The sequence below is a fragment of the Podarcis cretensis genome, assembly GCF_951804945.1.
Source record: "Podarcis cretensis genome assembly, chromosome: 7".
NCBI lineage: Eukaryota > Metazoa > Chordata > Lepidosauria > Squamata > Lacertidae > Podarcis > Podarcis cretensis.
The window spans coordinates 28,081,237-28,102,799 of record NC_137176.1 but is presented as its reverse complement, the minus strand read 5'-3'; the positions used below and the strand labels follow the sequence as shown (position 1 = coordinate 28,102,799).

At 42.9% G+C, this 21,563-nt stretch overlaps 1 protein-coding gene and 1 long non-coding RNA gene across 2 annotated transcripts in view; one reads left to right on the top strand and one right to left on the bottom strand.

The window, feature by feature from the left end:
* The window catches only part of LOC307221001, a 42,601-nt gene that overhangs the window by 13,963 nt on the left and 7,075 nt on the right, over positions 1–21,563 (bottom strand). The window lies entirely within an intron of this gene.
* The window catches only part of F13A1 (coagulation factor XIII A chain), a 79,291-nt gene that overhangs the window by 54,584 nt on the left and 3,144 nt on the right, over positions 1–21,563 (top strand). Inside the window, exons 8-13 of the mRNA XM_079984970.1 lie at positions 3,999–4,137; positions 8,132–8,235; positions 10,294–10,382; positions 11,846–11,999; positions 13,242–13,523; positions 19,057–19,217. Coding sequence (XP_079841096.1) covers positions 3,999–4,137; positions 8,132–8,235; positions 10,294–10,382; positions 11,846–11,999; positions 13,242–13,523; positions 19,057–19,217 — 929 coding nt within the window. The remainder of the gene's footprint in view (positions 1–3,998; positions 4,138–8,131; positions 8,236–10,293; positions 10,383–11,845; positions 12,000–13,241; positions 13,524–19,056; positions 19,218–21,563) is intronic.

The window sequence follows — 21,563 nt, the reverse complement described above, 5'->3', positions numbered from 1 at the left end:
CGTAGTCATGCCAATATAAGTAGGTTTCGCCAGATATAAAGAACAGCTATGCATTAAGAAACATCCAACTTATCCACATCCACTTTCATTCCATGGGAGGCGCCTTTATGAATCTTTATTCAGAATGTGGTGAGAGTGGATTTTACACAAATGCTGTAAGGACATTAAAGTAAACCTTGAGCCATGTTCCAAAATAACACCACATGTCTGCAAGGAAATTAACATTTGAACGCTCTGAACTTGGTACATCTCTAACACAATTGACAGAAAGCATGCTCTACTTGCTACTCCCAGGTTCCCTTGCTACAGGGGCTCAGAAAGTCAAGACAGGATAAGTAAAATACTTTGATATATATCCAAAAGAAGGACTGTATTAAGGCAGTGGAGTCTGATCCATTAGGACAAATGGGGCACTGCCCGACCAGCCCCAATTGGCCCTCAACCAGCCCCATGCCTGCCTGCCTTCTTACTTATGAACAGTCCAGGGGGTAGCACTATCTGCAAGCTTCTTCCTCCCTTAGCCTATGTAGAACTCAGTGGGAGTAGCTGGGTAAACATAGACTTTGTTGCCTCTGTGACTCTGGCTCCACCTACTGTTGGCCTCCTGCTTTCTTCCCTGCTGGTTTCAATGGGCACCAGCAGCCACCACTGTTTGTGAGAATCAATAATCGTGAATGATCACACATAAAGCCCATCAAAAAATCTCTGAGAAGCCCATGAATATGAGCTGAAACTTTTGCATTTATTTCAGGCATTTGCTTTCCCCAAGCTCTAAATGGTTTGCGTTAAAAAAACCCAACCCCACCAGCATTTACAATCACATATAAAATAAAAATCACAATAATTAATTACAATTCCATTTTAACAGAACTCCAGGAAAAGTTTCCACCAATAAAACCACATCCTATGGCAATCACATTCGTCTTTTAAAACACACACTCTGTGTTTAATATGCACAGCAAATTAATTTTCAGCTATTTAGGGTTTCTAATGCTGTATGGGTGCAACGATTCAGCTTCCCAAGGTTACCATATTGAATATTTTGGGACAGTCATCTGTTAAAAATGCTAAAACATTCTGAAAAAGAAGGAGCAGAGCCATTAATCTTGAAATTGTCAGCTGAATTATTTCCAATGAGCCTTGATGGCTTGCACACTCAAAGTCTGGGAGGGCATTCAAATTAAGCTTAATCAATAGGTGCATATGGCATTGGAGGAATCCAGGCAATTTGTCATCAAACCATTAAAATGAATGCGCGAGAAACATTACTCTTCTGCATGAAACACTGCAGCCACCTTAGGGCTACAGAATATGAACTACGTACTGCAGGAGTGTCAAAAATGAGATCTTGGGTCTTATTAGGTCCTTAGGAGGCCCTGGTGTGGCTTCTTCTACGCAAGAAGCTGCATTATACTGGTCCACCTAGCTCAGTATTGTCAATTGGCAGTGGTTCTTCACTTGAATAATAAACAGATATGAAGATGAACATGTAAAGAAAAATTCAACCTATAATAATGTACCATACAAATGTGTGTAACAAGCAATAAGAGACCTGTGTGTTAGATAGATAGATAATTTATTACAGTCCAAGACCAGCTTATAAAACACACTTGGGGTACAGTCACAGAAGAAAAACAAACAATTAAAACAATGTACAACAATACAGTGGTGCCTCGCAAGACGAAATTAATCTGTTCCGCGAGTCTCTTCGTCTTGCGGTTTTTTCGTCTTGCGAAGCACGGCTATTAGCGGCTTAGCGGCTTAGCGGCTATTAGTGGCTTGGCGGCTTAGCAGCTATTAACGGCTTAGTGGCTTAGCAGCTTAGCGGCTATTAACGGCTTAGTGGCTTAGCGGCTTTAAGAAAAAGGAAACAAACTCGCAAGAACTCGCAAAACGTTTCGTCTTGCGAAGCAAGCCCATAGGGAAATTCGTCTTGCGGAACAACTCAAAAAATGGAAAACTCTTTCGTCTTGCGCGGCATTCGTCTTGCGATGTACCACTGTAAATTTAAAAACAATGTACAACAATAAACCTGTGTGTTAATAAAAATGCAAATAACAGATCTAAGTCTCAGCAAGATTAAACTACCAATATCAATATACACATCAATGAAATGAGTACCATATATATTTAAATATATTTTAAATCCATGCATCTGTGAGAGACCACCAGGGGGCGCGTTGGAAGATGGCCGACAATAACATCTCTCTGACCCACACGAGGTAGTTTAGGGGCTGCTATGGGAAGTAAGTAGCCTTCCCTCCCACCAGGAGATGGTGGGACCCTGTCTTGCCAGCGGTGTTCATAATGCACCCCCTGATCCGAGAGATGGGGGTGCAGAACACTTGGCACGAGCCCTCGGTGAAGTCAGCTCTTCCTGACGCCGATTCCGATTAGCGCGTGCTGGTTGCTTCAGTCTGGATTTATAATTGGAAACAGATGATTGGTAATAAACCTGAAGCACATATATCAAGCAAAGTTCGACGATAAGACTGCTGAATAATGGATCTCTGCGACTGAGAGCGACGGACGGATAAGTAAATCTTTTCATATGACATCACTAAGAGACTGTGTGTTTGGAATGAAGGGGGGTGGAGGAAAAACTCTTTTTTCTCTATGTGATATGAAGTGATAAAAATAATCCTCCACTCCAGAAAGAAACAAGATCGTTGCACTTTTTTAAGAAGCATAAGCAGAAGTTTAAGAGCTGTGTGGGAGATGGAAAAAAGATCGGTGTACGCTGAAGAATATTTATGACGCAGTCAAAAAATGGCGTCTTGCCAAGACAGGCTGCAGGAGAAAAGAGAAAGACGGGGGCGGAGATTCAGGAACGCATGAAGGAGAAGGAGTTTGAAACTGAAGTTTGACCTGACAGAGCCCCCTGATCTATTTGATTTATTCTGCTAGCCTAGAAAAATAAAGGACAATGATGATTAATTTTGTCTACGGAGGTGCTGAACAGGGCGGTCCTGGACTAAACCCACACAGAGAGAGAAACCAGCTTTCAGTCGGCTTATGAGAATCATCAGAGATCGCAAAGAAAGGAATACGATAACAACAAGATGAAGAAAATATACAAAGAACTATCTGGTCTGAACTGGATAGAACTGATTAATGAATGCAGTAAAATAAGTGAAGTCTGGAAATAGCCGGAATTTTGGACTCGTGCGGAGCTTGATATATGGGTACTCCCAAAAAATTAAAAAATATGGCTGTATAATTTGGAACCAATGTGATTTGAATAATATGATGTGATTGGCCTGTCAATAAAAAATTATTAAAAAAAAAAAATCCATGCATCTGTAGAGATAATGTACAAATTCTGTGGAGAAGTACAATTAATGTTGTTACGTACATATAAAAACTCTGTTTCTGTACTTCCTTAGCCTTTGTGAAGGCTGCAGGTGAAGTCCATTACATTGGCTGCAGCCATTTTTCCGTACAGGAAATGAAAAAAGTGTGAAATTGACTGCAAAGGAAAGAATCAGGGCTGCAAAGGAAATCAGAATCATTGGCTGCAAAGGAAAGAATCAGGGTCACACTCTAAGCATACCCTCAAGTCTTCCTCCTGAGGATGCGAAGGAAGAAAGGAAGAACTGGGGGTGCATTTAGAGTCTTCCTTCTGGAGGATTCTTCCCATTGGAGTAGAGTCATCTCATGTTCTGGGGTGCCAGGTGATTGACAGTTGGGTTGTGATGTCCACCTGTCAAAGTGGCCCATGGGGGGTGGTCTTGGGAGGGTTATGAATGCAGGTCAGTGGCCAGTTCTAGTTTGTCAGCATTTACTATTCTGACAATTAATTTGCCAGGTATGTTTCTTAGATCTTTTATGACCACCCTAAAAAACAAAAAAAACTTAGTCTCCATAGTTTATTGATAAATTGTCCTTCCTACAATACTCTCAGTAACCCTCAAAGATTTATATCTGTTTAGTCTCATGCAAACACCACTGCACTGACTTGAACATTTTTCTTAAAAAATAATCTCCTCTTCTAATAGTTTTGAGGTGCATAGGAATTCCTGCCAGGGTTGTCACCAACTATTCCTCAGCCCACGATAATGATGCCAATTTGCAGCTGGATGTCTTTGTTGATGAAGATGGAAAGGTGGATTCCAGACTCACAAAAGACTCGATCTGGTAAGGTATCTGTTGCTTATAATTTCCATAAAATTGAGACAGTTCCACATTTTGCATTTCAAACCCCAATCAAGGGCCTTGTACACTTTCCATTTGTATTATTCTTTTTGTGTGTGTGTATGAATCTTCGTTATGGAGGATGTACTTACTAACCCTTTGGCTATACTGTAACCAGAGTGGCGGAAAGTGGGCACAACCCGCAGGGAGCATAAAGTCGATATCAAAAATGATGTAGTACACTATTGATTGATTTCATAACTCAAAACTTATTCTACTTCCCAAGAGGGTGGGATAGAAGTATGTGCATACAAGCGAGCAAGAAATATAGTAAAGTTACTTACGTACCCCTAGTTGCAACAGAAATTAACTTTTCTTTATGATTTATGTGTATTGATATACTGTCCTATAACCACATGGCAACAGAGCAGATCAATCACAAAATATACGAAAGAAGCATAAAAACAACTGGAAAGGAGAAAATGAGAACAGATGAAAAGAACTAGGAAAACTAGAAGTGGTCTTTACCTAGCGTTGAAATAAAATCAAGTCTGGGCTGCCACCACCAAAAAGGACATTTTGCAGTAAACATCTGCTGCACTATGCTTTCCAGGGCACCTGTTTCTAAAATTATTTTATTTACAGCGGTACCTCAGGTTACATACGCTTCAGGTTACATATGCTTCAGGTTACATACTCCGCTAACCCAGAAATAGTGCTTCAAGTTAAGAACTTTGCTTCAGGATAAGAACAGAAATCGGGCTCCGGCGGCACGGCAGCAGCGCAGCAGCAGGAGGCCCCATTAGCTAAAGTGGTGCTTCAGGTTAAGAACAGTTTCAGGTTAAGTACGGCCCTCCGGAACGAATTAAGTACTTAACCCAAGGTACCACTGTACTTACTTAGGATTATGCCTATAACCCAGTCTTCCTCCAAGGTGCAGCTTACACATAGTTCTTTCTCTGGTAGTCCACCTCACCCCCCATGTAGGCAAGTTTCAGGGTCAGACCTTCTTAGCTTCAGCAGTGGAACTGTCCCATGTAGCATCAAGCAAGCCTCCCCCACCCTTGGGCCCCCAAATATTATTAGATGACAACACACCCACCGCAGTATCCCCAGCAAACATGGTCAATGTTCGGGAAAGAAAAATTCCAACAACATCTGGGAACCGGAGCTTGAGACAGGCTGTTCTAGGCTGTAAGGGAATGCTTTGATCTCGCTCCTCCCATATATATATCTAATGCTTTCATATACAGTGGTGCCCCGCAAGAGGAACGCCTCGCAAGACGGAAAACTCGCTAGACGAAAGAGTTTTCCGTTTTGGAGGCGCTTCGCAAAACGAATTTCCCTATGGGCTTGCTTCGCAAGACGAAAATGTCTTGCGAGTTCCTGCGGGGTTCCCCCCCCCTTTTTCTAAGCCGCTAAGCCGCTTATCCGATAAGCCGATAAGCTGCTAAAAGCCGCTAAACCGCTAATAGCGCTAATCCGCTAATCCGTCAATGGGCTTGCTTCGCAAGACGAAAAAACCGCTAGATGAAGAGACTCGCGGAACGGATTCTTTTCATCTTGCGAGGCACCACTGTACTTTTCATTTCATGGAGTCATTCATTGTCCAGCGATTCTCTAAAACCTAATTCAAAATTAAAGTAAGTGGAGCTTTGCAGATCTATAACAATTGCGGGTAAGCTCCGGAGTGGTTTAAATCTTGCTTCCTTTTGGGAACTTGATTACATTTTTGAACTCCCCCTTTAATCTTTTCTCTCCATGGTATATTTATTGCTACATGATGTGCACAACCTCTCGGGTCATACATTTATTTCACCTATAGTTCTTTCTATTCCTCCTCTATGTCTTTTCTCTTCATTTGTACCACTCAGTGGAAGCTGTACCCTAAATTGTTTTGTATCCTAATTTTGATGTGATATTAATGTGGTCCTTTTTTCATTCAAAGCCGAATTTAGAATATTTAAAACCATTTTAAACATATTCTGCTTCAGGAAAATGTATGCTGCTTCTATGTTGCATTACACTTAAGTGTTTTAAATTTGTTGGTAGCCACCCTGAGCCCAGAACCGGGAAGGGCAGGGTATAAATAAAAAAATATTATTATTTATTATAACATCGCAGCATTCCCAGCAGTTTCAAAAATTCAGGCAGTGTGCATCACTTTCCTGGAATAATTCACACACACACACCCCCATCCCGTCCTGCTTCATTAACTCACCTAACTGACAAGTTTCCCCCAGCTTTCATTTCCACTTTGAAATGTCTCATTATTGCAAGCCTCAGATTCACACCAATGCAAACTACTCGTCCCTCTTTCCCTCAGCCATTATCAATGAAACTGGCTGAGCTTAACGATCCTTATATTTTCCTAAGACATTATTGCTAATATTATTGCATTGAGTATCTGAGACAATGGCCAGGGTTATGTAATTAGCTTTTCATCTACTAGGAGGGAAGGAGTAATTTTTATTTTTATTTTAAGGAAATTGCTGTATTCCCCTCCCTCCTCAAATCTCCTGAAGCTTGTCTGAAAAGTGTCTTCTGAGAGGCCTGTTCTCCTTTATTCGCACTCTTTCTGGAGCCTTATTGAACTAGTGGAATGAAAATGGCATGGCTATATTTTGTGTGTGTGGTTTTTTTTTTTATGAAAGTTTGAAATATCCTGGACAGATTTCAGATGGGATGATGACCCTGTGGTGTTTCTGGCAAGGCCGAGCTGAGAAGCCAGAATGTGAGGAGGCCAGGGCCAAGGGATGAGCCTGTTTCTTGGGCACAATCCCAGCCCAAGTCCTTTGCAGCCCTTCCTGTCCAGGAAGCCCCAAGAACCTGACTAGATTTGTGCAGCCAGACACGAGTCTTGAGTACCGTAGAGTCCAGTGTATTAGATGACTTTTGAACCCCGGAAAATCTTCTCCAAAGTCGGGGGTTGTCTTATACGCCGGGTATGCTTGTGACAGGTGGCAGCGGCTGGCTTGGAACGGCAACGGGTAGAAGGATGGTAAAAGCCACCCCCCACCTCCATCCCATGCCGCCTCCCGAAGCAGCAGCAACCGTGAGGTGGTGCACGGCTTCGGCCAGGGCTCACCCGCCCTGCCACCATGGGGACTGCCGGATTCCCGGAAGGAGGGAGCCGGGAGGGAGGGAGTTCCACTCACCAAACGACTCGCCTCGGGCTGCTGCTGCTGCGACGGCAGAGGCAGCAGAGGGGTGTGCGCTCTGCCCCTGGCGGTGCTTGGCAAGCGGCCAAACGCTATGATTTAACAGCAAAAGTTGGGGGGTCGTCTTATACGCCCAGTCGCCTAATACGCCGTAATCTACGGTATACAGTGGTACCTCGGGTTAAGTATTTAATTCGTTCTGGAGGTCCATTCTTAAGCTGAAACTGTTCTTAACCTGAAGCACCACTTTAGCTAATGGGGCCTCCCGCTGCTGCTGCGCCACCGGAGCACGATTTCTGTTCTCATCCTGAGGTAAAGTTCTTAACCCGAGGTACTATTTCTGGGTTAGCGGAGTATGTAACCTGAAGTGTATGTAACCTCAGGTGCCACTGTATGTCACTGCTGAGAAGGTGTTCTGAGCTAGCTCACCACACAGGACAGCCACCCTCAGCTCTGAAAGTTCCTAGTCCCAGCTGCTCTTGCTGGTGACTGCTCCAAAGAAAGGCTTTCAATACTAATTTATAGGGCCTATTTTTTATTAGCAGTTGCATGGAGGTCAGCTCCAGAATCTCATTCAAGTAGTGGATTACCAACTGGTGCCACTCCCTCTAGCAGCTGCAGAGTGTGCAAGCAATAGCTGTGCCTGTCAGAGAAAGAGACTGTGTGAGGGTGCTTTAAGTCTGGCCACTGAGTTTATGCATTATTTAGAACTAGCCAGCCAGTTCTAGAATTCAATTATTTCCATTAAATGTCCATTAACGGAACAGCCATAATAAAGATTCCCCTTAGGTGTGGTACTGTTTAATATGTGAACGTTATTCTTTTCTTCTCTAAAGGAACTACCATTGCTGGAATGAGGCTTGGATGACCAGACCAGACCTCCCTGTAGGTTTTGGAGGCTGGCAAGCTGTGGACAGCACCCCTCAAGAAAACAGTGATGGTAAGCATATTTCTTCCTTGCCACACTGCAAGGTAAAGGTAAAGGCCCCCTGGATGGTTAAGTCCAGTCAAAGGCAACTATGGGGTTGCAGCACTCATCTCGCTTTCAGGCTGAGGGAGCCAGCGTTTGTCCTCAGACGACTTTCCGGGTCATGTGGCCAGCATGATTAAACTGCTTCTGGCACAACAGAACACCATGACAGAAGCCGGAGTGCACAGAAATGCCATTTACCTTCCCACCACAGCAGTACCTATTTATCCAGTACACCAGTACACTTGCACTGGTGTACTTTCAAACTGCTAGGTTGGCCAGAGCTGGGACAGAGAAATGGGAGCTTACGCCATCGTGGGGATTTGAACCGCCGACCTTCTGATCAGCAAGCCCAAGAGGCTCAGTGGTTTAGACCACAGCGCCGTCCTCGTCCCTTTGCCACACTGCATGATGAACCATAGAATCATAGAATCATAGAGTTGGAAGAGACCACAAGGGCCATTGAGTCCAACCCCCTGCCAAGCAGGAAAGACCATCAGAGTACTCCTGTCAAGCCTCTGCTTAAAGACCTCCAAAGAAGGAGACTCCACCACACTCCTTGGCAACAAATTCCACTGATGGTAGGTTCACATTAGACAGAAGGAATTAAAAAACCTCAACCAATATCTGATTCCAACGTAGAAATATAATGGAATGACCCTTAGCTAGGCAGAGTGAAGGGCATACCCTCAAACATCCTAACAATAAAATTCCATGGAACACAATAGCCAGTGTGGTTTATATAACTCTCTATGAAGGTATAAAAGAGGATTTACTGAATGGCCTTTTTGAAGAGATTTCATCTTTGTATATATCGCTAGTATGACAGCAACAGACTGAGTAGCATCTATATTCAAGAAAGCCAGAGAAACATTAAGAGCAACTTCAGAGATGAGACAGAGGACTAGACCAGGCATCCCCAAACTTGGCCCTCCAGATGTTTTGGGACTACAACTCCCATCATCCCCAACTAACAGAACCAATGGTCAGGGATGATGGGAATTGTAGTTGTCTGGACTAGACCATCTGGATTATACTGGAATCAAATCTTTTAAATCTCAGGAGCATTTTGGTCGAAGAATCAAGACAAAACAAGACTGGCTGGCCACTAACGGTTAGACAATTAGACCATTTGGACTCCAAAACAACTCCTACCTTCACTGTCAGCAGGGATAATTGGTAATACAGTATCATCCATTTCAGAATAGGAGATTTGTCAAGTGAGTTCCTAAGAAAAGCAACCTAAGACAAATGCTGCCGAAATAGACCAAAGGTCCACTGAGTCCAGCATTCTTTAACAGTGACCACACAAATGCCTCTGGGAAGGCCACAAGACAGACAAAAACATTATAGCCTTCCTATATTGTTTGTCCCCAGTTGCCAGTATTCAGAGGTACACTCCTGAAATAGAAAGCCCTGATCTGTTTTCATGACTTAGTAGTGGAATACTGGTTGCACTGTAAACATTTGGTCCAGGCAGTTCAAAGACCAGAGCCACAGTTTCTGAGCACCCAGTGCTTGCCATCAAAACATACGGGATCTGCTTCAACCTGCCCCAGTCTGACAGCATTCATTAGGGAGCATATGGGAAAGCCGTAAATTATACACTTGATCCTGGGAAACATTCCTAGCTCCTTCTGCGCTGGTGATCGTAAAGGGCACAGCAAATTCTGTGGCAATGTATTAACTATTGTTAAGAGCAACATCTATTTTTTTTAAAAAAAAATAATGCTTTGGGCTTCTGTGCATTTTGGGATGACCAGTTTGAGATTATTCCAAGAGGCCTTGGAGGGTTTTATTTTATCTAAAGAGAGTTTTATTAATTTTTTTGGCTAGGAGAGGCAAATTTGCATTATATAATCTTTTGGTAACTTGGCTTTCATAATGGTCTCTGTTTGACAGCTGATCAGGGCAGAAAGTATGGAAAGATCTGACATCAGAAGTAATTTTGCAAGCAGGAGTGGAAGGGTTCAGGTGGCACAGCAGGAGGCTCAATATATGTTTCCCCTTTTGGTTCCCCACATTCAGGCATGTATCGGTGTGGTCCAGCTTCTGTTCAAGCCATTAAGCATGGCCATGTCTGCTTCCAGTTTGATTCACCTTTTGTTTTTGCAGAGGTATGCATCCGTATTCTTCTTTACATGGTCTTAGTGAGAAATATGATGTAAATTCAAGTTAAGCTATCCACTTCAATTATGTTTGTTTGTTATGTATAGATCACTTAATGCCAAAATAGGCTTCTAAGCGGTTTACAAAGTATAAAAGCCTACTACACTAAAACTAACATGATAATATAAACATCTGCAATAAAACAATCCCATTTCAGTGGTACCTCGGGTTACAAATGCTTCAGGTTACAAGCACTTAGGGTTACAAACTCCGCTAACCCGGAAGTAGTACCTCGGGTTGAGAACTTTGCCCCAGGATGAGAATGGAAATCGTGCACTGGTGGCGCGGTGGCAGCAGGAGGCCCCATTAGCGAAACCGCACCTCAGGTTAAGAACGGACCTCTGAAATGAATTAAGTTTGTAACCCGAGGTACCACTGTAAAGCAACACCGCAGTTAACACAGGCAACTCACATTGAGAAATCATGGGAATGTCTGTGTAAGCAGGTGAATCTATAAAAGACGGCAGAATGCCAATACAGATGAAACCTCTTGGATTTCACCAGGGAGTATGTTCCCAGTGGCGGAGGAAGAAGAGTGCGGGGGGATCACACCGCCCCGAGCAACGCAATCCCAGTGGGGTGCCATTGCAGCTGCCCCCTCACCCGTGCTGGGCGCCATGCCCCCAGGACACAGGACATGCCCCCAGGATGCAGCCACAACCCTGTGGGCAGGACACCACGCCCCCAGGGTGTGCACCAGCCCCACCCATGCCTGCTCTCCGCCCCCCAGTACTGAAACATGAAGCTCTGCCACTGTATGTTCTATAACACGCATGCCACCAATGAAAAAGTTTGCCTCTGCATCATCACCAGCTGATGATCATTAGGCCATGGAAAGACTAACCATCTTGATCTTAATGCCCTTACCGGGCAATGACCATTAATAGTCTTTATCAAGATAGTCAGCACAAAGAACAGAGAGGTGGAGAAGACCTCATAAAGGACAAGAGAAGTTTGGTGGCAGAAAATGAAAGGCTATAATTGGTTAGCCAGAGCTTAGTAAAAGAAAGGTTATTGAAAAGGATTTGAAGGATGAGAAAAGGCTGAATTAGCTCACATGGAATAGGAAGTTTCCTTGTGGCACGCTGGATGAGCAGAAGGCATGATGGCTGGAGTGGGGAAAAGGTAATGAAGTGAAGCAGCATGAGAAAGTGAAAATGTGAATGGAAATAAGGGGAGAAAGCAAGATGGAGGCAAGATCATAGAAGTGATTCATGAAGTGACCCATCAGGCAGCCTCCCCTGCAAATTTATGCTTTGGGCTCATGGAAGTCTTTATACATTTGTAATCAGTCTATTTCTTGTGGCACAGTTGTTGTTCTTTAATGGCCCATAGTTTGGGAATTAATGATCAACTGACTCATGAGATAGCCAGCAGATGGCTTCACGCTCTGCCTTTGCTTCATATTTAGGTGAACAGTGATGTTGTATACTCAAAAGCAATGAAAAATGGAACTAAGGTGGTTCAACATGTTGACAAGACCCAAATTGGGAAATTAATCGTGACCAAAGAAGAGGGCGGAGATAAAGTGAGGGACATTACTGAGCTCTACAAATTCAAAGAAGGTAATTTCACGGCAAAACTCAATAATTACCTGAACGAAGTTTCATTTATATCAGTCCACAGATCCAAAAAGCAACTCCCCCTCCCCCCGCCGCCACCTATTGTCCATTCAAAGCAACTTTCCCCAATGATTACATTCGGACAATAGCACCACAGCTTAATAAGCTGGGATATGAGCAAGTCTTATGGGTGTTCATACAGCCCTTAAGCTCCTCTTTTGCCAAGAGCAAATAAACAAGGAACTCTTCAACTAGCGAGTTCATCTGATTAATCTGAACCAGAAAGCTGTGGTTCAGAAGCTGCCTTGATAGTCCAAAGCTGTTAACTACAGTTTCCAGGTACAATGAAACAGGAAACTATTGCTAATTGGAGAGTTCCAGGTTTGTTTGTTTGCATGCACATGCAAAGAAAAGAACAGAGGGATGGCATGCACACCCACAAGGCTAGTTCATATCTTAGCAGGTTTATAAATTTCTGAATCTGCTGAGACACCATGACTGGCCCAAACAGACCTAGTGATTTGAACCTGGAACTCCCAATATTTAGTCTGACATGCTAAGACGCTGCTGACTCTGATGAGGCACCTGAATAAATGTCAGGTATGTTTCTTCCAGCAAGGGCCAGATTTAGCCTATGGCCCACCAACTGCTGAGTTTGCTGCCCCTTTTTGCTTAAAACCCCTTCCTAACCCACTTGCATGGTGTCTAGCTCTTCTGTGAATCTTCACTTTAACTCTTTGATTCTAACTTTAAAAAACTCTATTTATATCACTGTACTTCAACATATCTATCTCCTATTATCCTCATGTCTCTCCCTCTTCTTTCTCCATTGCCTCTGGCATTTTTCATCCTTAGATTTTCTAGACCATATAAATATGCTTTGAGTGATAAGAGGAGTTTGAGAACATTGGCTGCCACTTTTAGTTAACCATAGTTCGCCATGTCGTCTGGATCTGTAACTGTAGCTAAACTGAACGAAGTTTTGTTTCAACAAGCCAGCTTCAAAAACTATAATTTGAAGTTGGGCTTGTTTATAATTAACTCGAGTTTAGTGCTAACCACAGTTTACCATAGCAAATGACATGACAAACTGTGGTTAAAGGGAAAGAGAGACACTTCTCCCAGGGAGAAGGAGAGTACATGAGTTCACTGTGGTTCTTTCTTGCTCACGGTTGAGCATGATGTGGGAACATGACCAGTGGTTCACATGCTTTTTAAAAAAACTATTTTCCATTTGTTTTGCAGGCACAGATGAAGAACGTCTAGCCCTGGAGACTGCCCTGATGTATGGTGTTAAAAAATCTCACACCCAGGATGTTGTGTCTACCGCGGAGGTTGACATGGACTTTTCAGTGGAAGACTCAACAATTGGCAGTGACATCACTGTTAACATTACTTTTCGAAACAACACCCCAAATCTGTACACTGCTACATCTTACCTTTCTGGCAACATTGTGTTCTATACTGGAGTCCCAAAGGCTGAATTCAAGAACCACAGTTTTGATGTAAAACTGGAACCCATGAAAGGTAAGGCAAGAATATGTTTCTGCATTTTAATGGTGTGTCATTAATTAAAACATGTAGCTCCACCCCTTTTTTTCAAGGCTCACAGTAGAACATGATGCAAGAAACCAAAGGAAAATGTTTTATGCATTTAAAATGTTCAAAGCATCTTACAGCAACTGTAATATAATACATATGCTCTCCATAATGAAATACTTAATATATTGACAACATGTAAAAATTCAATTTAATTAAAGGGTTTTAAAAAGCTCAGGATTAGCAGCAACAGAAGGGAAGCAGCAGCAAACAGTAGAGACAGAATTACACAAAAGCCAGTTAGAACAGAACAGTCTTCATCTGGTATAAGGCCAGCCCTACCATTAGGCAGAGTGCCTTAGATGCTGGTGCGAGGCAGGCAAGGAGTAATAGTAACACACTGAAGAACAGAACTGTGTGTGTCATGCAGCCTGACCTGCCATAGGCATGAACAGCACATTTCATTAGGGTGCGCCCTACATACTTGTGCACAAGAGACATTATTTTTATTCCTCAAACAACAAACTCAGCAGCTTTAATCTTTAATCAGTTAATGAGCTGATCCAAACTGACCCAAATAGTATAAGGTTTCTTCATCTTCCTGCCACAAAAGCAGCCTCTCACCCAGACAGATCTTTCTCCACGGAAGGTGAAGAGTGGAGCTCAGATGGAGACAAAGCCATGAAACTGAGACAGATGCAGGCAGAAGAAAAAGGCTAGAATGGATCTGCCTCCGTCTTTCTCTGGAAGCAGTATTGGGGTGATTGGCTGCAGCAGCAGGGAGAAGGATTCTTACAGCCACTACTGGAGCCAAGCATCCCACTGCCACTTCCAGATACAGGCAGAAGCTCAGGTCCATTCATTCCAGGTTTTATGTTGCCTGTTGTCTTCTTCCCTCCTCCTCCTCAGTTCGGCTACCACCACTTCTCCTGGATCATGGCAGCTGAGGGAGCTGGGTTGCCGCTCTGTGTTCTCTCCTCCATGCCACGATTCCCAATTTTTTAATACATTAAAAAACCCTGATGAACGTCAGTGCTAACCTGCATCTAAGTTTGCCTTCTGCCCTCTGATGTAGTGGAGTGCCTCTGTGGTGACCTATGGGGGACCTGCTGCAATATTATTATTATTATTATTACTGAAAGCAGCAAAGACGCTGAGGAATGCAGGCTATTGTGGGGATGTCCCCAGAGTTGTTCACCTCTGAATGGGTTGAGGGAGTGAGCCTTAAAATCATGATGAAATCACATGGGTTGGACGTACTCACATCCACAAGGCCTTGCATAGGTGTCAGGCTTCGGGGAATCGGCTTCCTTCTCTGTGGCAGTAAATAAGCAGATCAAATGAAAGGAAAGTCTTACCAGTTAGTTTCTTTAATAATCACAGCGAGAGACAAAAGAAAGAGTCTCCCTAGAATGGTGGTGCTCCCAAGTAAGTCTCCCCTCCCCTCCATCCCTATTAATCCGCGTCACTCCTGCATTTTGTAATCTGAGTTTGTAGCTTCTGCGCTTTCTGTTCTGACACTCTCTGATCTCTCCGTGTCCTTGGGGATTGTGAGGGGGGAGGGAATGCCGTCCAGAGACTGTGAATCTGTTAACCCTCTCTCTTCCCGTGTTTCTTCTCCTAGCTGTTCCCCATCCAGTATTTCCCAGCTTCTGCCTTCTGAACTATGCCCTTCTGCAAACCACTTTTCCAAATCTATACTGTCCTCCTGCTCCTGGGAAGATTCAGCGTCAGGGGGAAGGGCAGCTCCCACCATTCTTCCTCAGTGCAATTCCTCCTCTGCATGGTCCCTGACAATAGGTATCAGTTCACATAAAACGTTTCTTTGCATAGAGGCAGAGGGTGCTGAAAGCCAATGGCTTGGATTGCTCCTACAACTTACCCACTAGTATAGCCTATGCATGGAATGCAGAGTTGAACAATCTGTCTTGTTACATGTTGGCCAGACTTTTTGATAAGGTACAAATGAAGAGGAACCCTACAGTGATCTATGTGCATTTGGGTACAGTAACACACACACACACACACACGAGATGATAAGTGCTGTTATGGAAAGAAAGGAGCAAAGCACATTTTCAAACAGAAACTGAGCACATGGTCTTCCAAATCATGATTAAAGGCATTGTGTAGGTGGAAATCAAGTTTAAGATTCTGAATACTTCAGATGTCTTCAAAGGGGCTATCAGTTCTGTTCAGCTAAATTTAGCTTTTTAAAGGACAGTAGGCACACAGGCACTGCTCAGGAGAGAAGGGGGGGTCATTCACTTTCCCCACAAGGGAGTCTTTGTCAGGAATGCCTATCTTTTTTCTGGCAACTCTCAGACTGTACGTTATGAAATGGCCTTATGGAGTTTGAGGTTTCCCTGGGGTTAAAAGTGACTCTTTGACCAGTATCAATATGATTGTTAGCTATTGTGAGATATATAAAAGACAGAAGAAAACCTAACAATTATTCTTAAAAATATTTGGCTGTTTTAAAAAAATTATCACTGAAAGCAGCCCTTTAAAAGTTGCTAAGAATCTTGCCCCTCTCTCAATGGAAGCTCTTTGGCCAGTCTCAGACAGGGCCTTCTGGCAGTTCCCTCACTGCGAGAAGTCAAGTTACAGGGAACCAGGCAGAGGGCCTTCTCAGTAGTGGCATCCGCCCTGTGGAACGCTCTTCCACCAGATGTCAAAGAGAAAAACAACTACCAGACTTTTAGAAGACATCTGAAGGCAGCCCTGTTTAGGAAAGCTTTTAATGTTTAATAGGTTATTGTATTTTAATATTCTGTTGGAAGCCGCCCAGAGTGGCTGGGGAAACCCAGCAAGATGGGCAGGGTATAAATAATTTATTATTATTATTATTATTATTATTAGTAGTAGTAGTAGTAGTAGTAGTAATGGCACTCCATTTGAGGACACTTGTTGTCTCTTCTGGCTTTCCCAGTCCTAAGCAGAACTAGCAACTTCCTGGTCACAATCCGAGTCTCCTCTACATGTACAGTCCTATGTGGCCTGTATTGTATTTGCTGCCACTTCAGTATGGCATACTTCTGTTGCAGATATTAATATTGTGCAGTTTGAAGCAACTGGAAGCATAAGAACTGACTCCTTTTGGGATTGAATCGTTGTCCAGCTCCATAAAAATAATATTCAAACTTTTACTGGCAGAACTCTTCAAAAAACAAAACATAAGCATCAAAGATACAACACAAAATATCCATACAATGTCTTGTGCTGTCTAGCACAGACTCAACATCTTAGAAAATATGAAATAATCCAAACAGACCTATAAGCAAAGGTCTCTCTCTCTCTCTCTCTCTCTCTCTCCAGCCTGTATTCCAGCCTCCATTGGCCTTTGGCTGTTTATTCTCCCTTCATTTGCATCCTTTTATTCTCTGTCCCTGTTGTCTTTGTCCATGGAGTTTTCTTGGCAGGGATACTGGAGTGGCTTGCCAGTTCCTGCTCCAGGTGGATCACGTTTAGTCAAAACTCTCCACTATGACCTGTCCATCTTGGGTGGCCCTGCATGGCATAGCTTATAGCTTCTCTGAGTTATTCAAGCCCCTTTGCCATGACAAGGCAGTGATCGACAGAGGACAGGATGGTTGGACAGTGTTCTCGAAGCTACCAACATGAATTGGACTAAACTGGGGAAGGCAGTGGAAGACAGGAGTGCCTGACGTGCTCTGGTCCATGGGGTCATAAAGAGTCAGAAACAACTAAATGACTAAACAACAGCAACAACATTCTCTATCCCCAGAGAAATACTATCAAGCACCACCCTTTCAAGTTGGTGAATTTGCAACTTAATACCTTTGTCACCTGATCTAAGGTCACAACTGTTTAGAATAATAGAAAACTATCAACAGTTATTCATTAACCCATTAAGGAGCTCAGAATCCTTTAGAAAACAACCATGGGGAAAACCCCAATGTTAGCAATACACATTTAGCCATTTTTCATTTTAAACCTTCATTAATACACATTCCTTTTCTCTCTGTGTTCAGTTAAATCAATTATACTTAACAACTTCTTAGGATGGTCAGGTTTGCAATCTTCTTCTCAGACTTCCAGAGGGCTATTCTTCCAAGTCTGCTGTGCCAAAAAATAATAAAAGAGGCTAGTAGCCACCTTAAAAATGGACAGATTTGTTTTGGCATAATATGTAGCCTACAAAATCTTATGCTGCAATAACTTTGTTAATCTTCAAGGTTTCATGAGATTCCTTGTTGGTTTTATCTTGAAATGTTTCTCCCACTCAATCTTTTCCAAAGTGTGAAAAAATAAGATTCGCTCATGCCATAGCAAATCTACTCCCCCCCCCTTTTTTTTTTGGTGAAGGCAGGGAGTGTTAGACATGACTATTTCTAAGTTTCATCTAAGGTTAAGACTTAGAGGGGTATTGTGTAATTCCTTTGCAGCAGAAGGGCCACATCAAACAGCTCCTGACAGGTCTTGGAAATCTAGGTCAGATGGTTGCCTGGGAATAGTGATAAGAATGAAAGCTGGGGCTCCATTTTGATGTGGGTGGAACAAAGAGGGAGAATCAGCACATCTTTTTCACATGGCAGCCTCAGTGTGAAGGGTTAGGATTTTTGTTACATCTGGAAATGTAGCTAGAGGTCAGAAGCACAGTTCTGCTCTTTGTGGCTGCTGACCAGCTCTTCAACTCTGAAAAAAAATCCTATCCTATTATCATCCTAGGAGATGCATGTCTAAAAACAAAACCCCCTCTATCATAGGGATTCAAACCTCACAAGGGTATGGATGGGGGAGAAAGTTGATTAAGTTCACATTTAAGGGTGAAACTACTTAATTTACACTTTGTGAAACAATACGCAAACCAAAAACATGCGATTCTCAGAATTTTGCAGTGCGGTTCTCTGGTCAAGCAGTGTGTACAAAAATTCACGTACTGGGGTAAAGTGTACACATAAATGCATGTATAGTGCAAACAGCAATAAAAAATAAAAAAATAGTAGAAGCTGCTTTGCAAAAATGTGCAGACTAGGCAAAAATGCATAGAAAAATGTGTCCATTGGAAGAAACTCACACTAAAATGCTGACGACCTTTTTAAAAAAGGGAAAGGGAAGGAAATCACAAACTGGTGTGGAAAGGTGGAAAACTGAACTTGAGAACAGAAACCGAAATTGCCAGTTTGAGCCATCCTTACACAAGGGGAAAGTGCCTCTCCAATGAAATGCCTTCTGCGTCAGGGGCTAACTTCCTATTACCGACACTCCTAGCTGCAGAAATGGCTTTATTTCCATGGGTTAAAAATGATCTAAATCTACATTGTATCCCCCCCCCCCATGTCACTGCTGTGTTTAGATCACAGCAAACAATCCAGCAGTTCTACAACTGGAAGCTTCCTTGTGCCTTTGAAAGCTTTGACCCTCCCTGTGAGCAGCATCTTTATTGCATCTGATGGCCTATGGGTAATACGACATCAGCAGGACTGGAAGTAATAACTGGCAACTATATTGCTTTCAGGCTTCAGTTGTGTTTTCTCTGTTTGTTTGTTCCTCTTGTCAGCTCAAACTGTCGAGGTGCTAATCAAGTCGAGCGAGTACATGAGCCAGTTGCTGGAGCAAGCCTCCCTGCATTTCTTTGTCACAGCCCGTGTCAAAGAAACGGAGAAGATCCTGGCCAGGCAGAAGAGCACTGTGTTGAAAATACCCCAGCTGCTCCTTAAGGTCAGTTTCAGGGATGGCAACAGGTTGAGGAGGGCAGGCATCGATTTGATTCAGGTCACATTTTTAAAAGGCCAACCTAGCTAATTTGCACTTTCTGAAACAATACATGAACACGAAACACAACTGTCCTTCAAAATGCTCCAGATTTTGCAATGCAGTCCTCCAGCCAACTAACCTGTATAAAAATGCATATCCTGGGGTAAAGTCTATTGGCAAAACCTATTGGTGTTTCGCAACTTTCTTACCAGTTGCAGGACCTTAGCCAGACCTAGCAGAGTAAACACAGAGTTCATGAAAGCAATTGGCAACTTGACTGCAGACAGGATGGACGAAGCAGGAACCAGGAACTTGTAGTTAGGTGTTTATTATATACAGTGGACCATTTACAGGAACAGGACAGGACACAGATCTTTAGCTAGCTCTCTCATACACGACTCACAACACCTGAACTCGAACTCGTACTAACACACATTCCAGTTAGTAGGCCATTAATCATTATTCCCATGAGAGAGCTTGACCAATCATGGAGCTGTCTCCATGCCTCTGTATCACCAGGCAGACTTACTCCTTCACATTGCCCTGGCTGTCGGCCAAACTCTAATTGACTCTGTGTGTGTAGCTGCACGTATGCAGATTCCCAACAAAGTCTTCATGAAAATTAATATACTGGTGAAAATAGCATACAGAAACGCATTATGTTTGGGGGAATATGTGTCTATCTGGAGAGGTTTGCACAAAAATGCGGGTGGATTTTCATGAGGACTTATTTAAAAAATATATATATTCAGAAAATGATGTGGCAATGTGAAGAACTGACTTTAAGAATGAAAAAAAAAAAAATGAGAAACTTGGGAGAAATCAGAATTGACAGATTCACCTATCCCCAGCAAAGAGACCAGTGCTGCTGTTCTGATTCCAGATGTATTCTGAGTCTCTGTTCATCTGCCCATTGGGGCTTGGTATACTAGAAGATAAAGTGAGATGGATAAGGAAGCTCCAGAATCTGATAGGGGAGGGAATATATTATTCATTTTGGTTGCATATCCTGTCTTGCTTGCATAATGGAACCCAAGATGGCATCCAAGTGGTTACTAGGTAATCACCCATCCAGGCACTGAACAGACCTGGATCCACTTCAGCAAGGTGGTGGCCTCATATATGGCAATACTTTGGTTTGGTAACCTATGGGCCCTCCAGATGCTGTTGACTCCCTTTAGTCCCAGCCAGCATGGCCAACAGTCAGGAATAATGGAAGGGGATATCCAGCAACATCTGCAAAAACACACAGGTTCCTCAACCATAGCTTGAGTGGGCACACCAGAGTGACTATAGCACTTTTTCAGGCAACAGCCGTACAGGCTATGAGAAGCATGCATGCACCAAAAGAAGCACACTATGTCCCACAAATACAAGCTCAGAAAATCTTGGAAGTTTGATGGGAAATGGCTTCTCCTCATCAAACACCAAGGTTGGTTCAAAACTCTCCTCCAGCCGCAGCCTTTGTGTATCTAATTAGCCTGGACAAATGTTGATCAGCAGTGTCCTCAAATGATATAGTGTGTCTTTTCCGAGCATTTTGCCGAGGAAGCCAATAAGTCAAATAAACTTTGCTTTCGAGCTTGTATCTTCAGTAACCACATTTTAAAAATGTATAATCCTTTCATTTATTTATTTATTTATTTATGGCCAAAGCTGAACGGCATATATAATCTTCCCTGGGTTAAGCCTCCTAGATTCCTCAGGTCTCTCCTTCTGCTGTGAAGTAGGAATAGTAAACTTGCTGAATGGAAAGCAAAATCCAAATAAACAGACCATTGGACTTACCTGGCCAGCTTTCTTACCCATCATGACTGCACTTCCTTTGCTTTCTGAAAGTCTTTTTCAAGCATGAGGGCAAGGAATCAATGGTTAGTGGAGAAAAGAAACCTGACACCCCTGGTTTCTGTCAAAAGAGTATCATGTGTATGTGAGTATGAGGGGAGGAGAGGTAAGAAATTCTGAATACAAACTCAAATTGGTTCTTTCCATGGAGCAGCTTGCCATCTGATTCAACTGAGAGAACATGATCCCTCTCTTTAAAAAAAAGAAAGAGAAAAAAAGACCAGGGAGGAAGAAATGAAGGTTTAATATAATTCATAAAGCCATAACAAGCATAGGCTGAACTGACTTATTCTCATGTGCTAAGATAAATGTGACATACCACAGATGTTGCCATGAATTATGCATTGTGCAGTGTGACAGCATTTTTCTTTCTTCCCTTTTTATTTCAAAAGTGCTAATTCCTTCTGTCCCTGTCAGACGAAAGACTCGCCAGAACACAGGAGGTATTGCCAGGGCGAGGTCTAA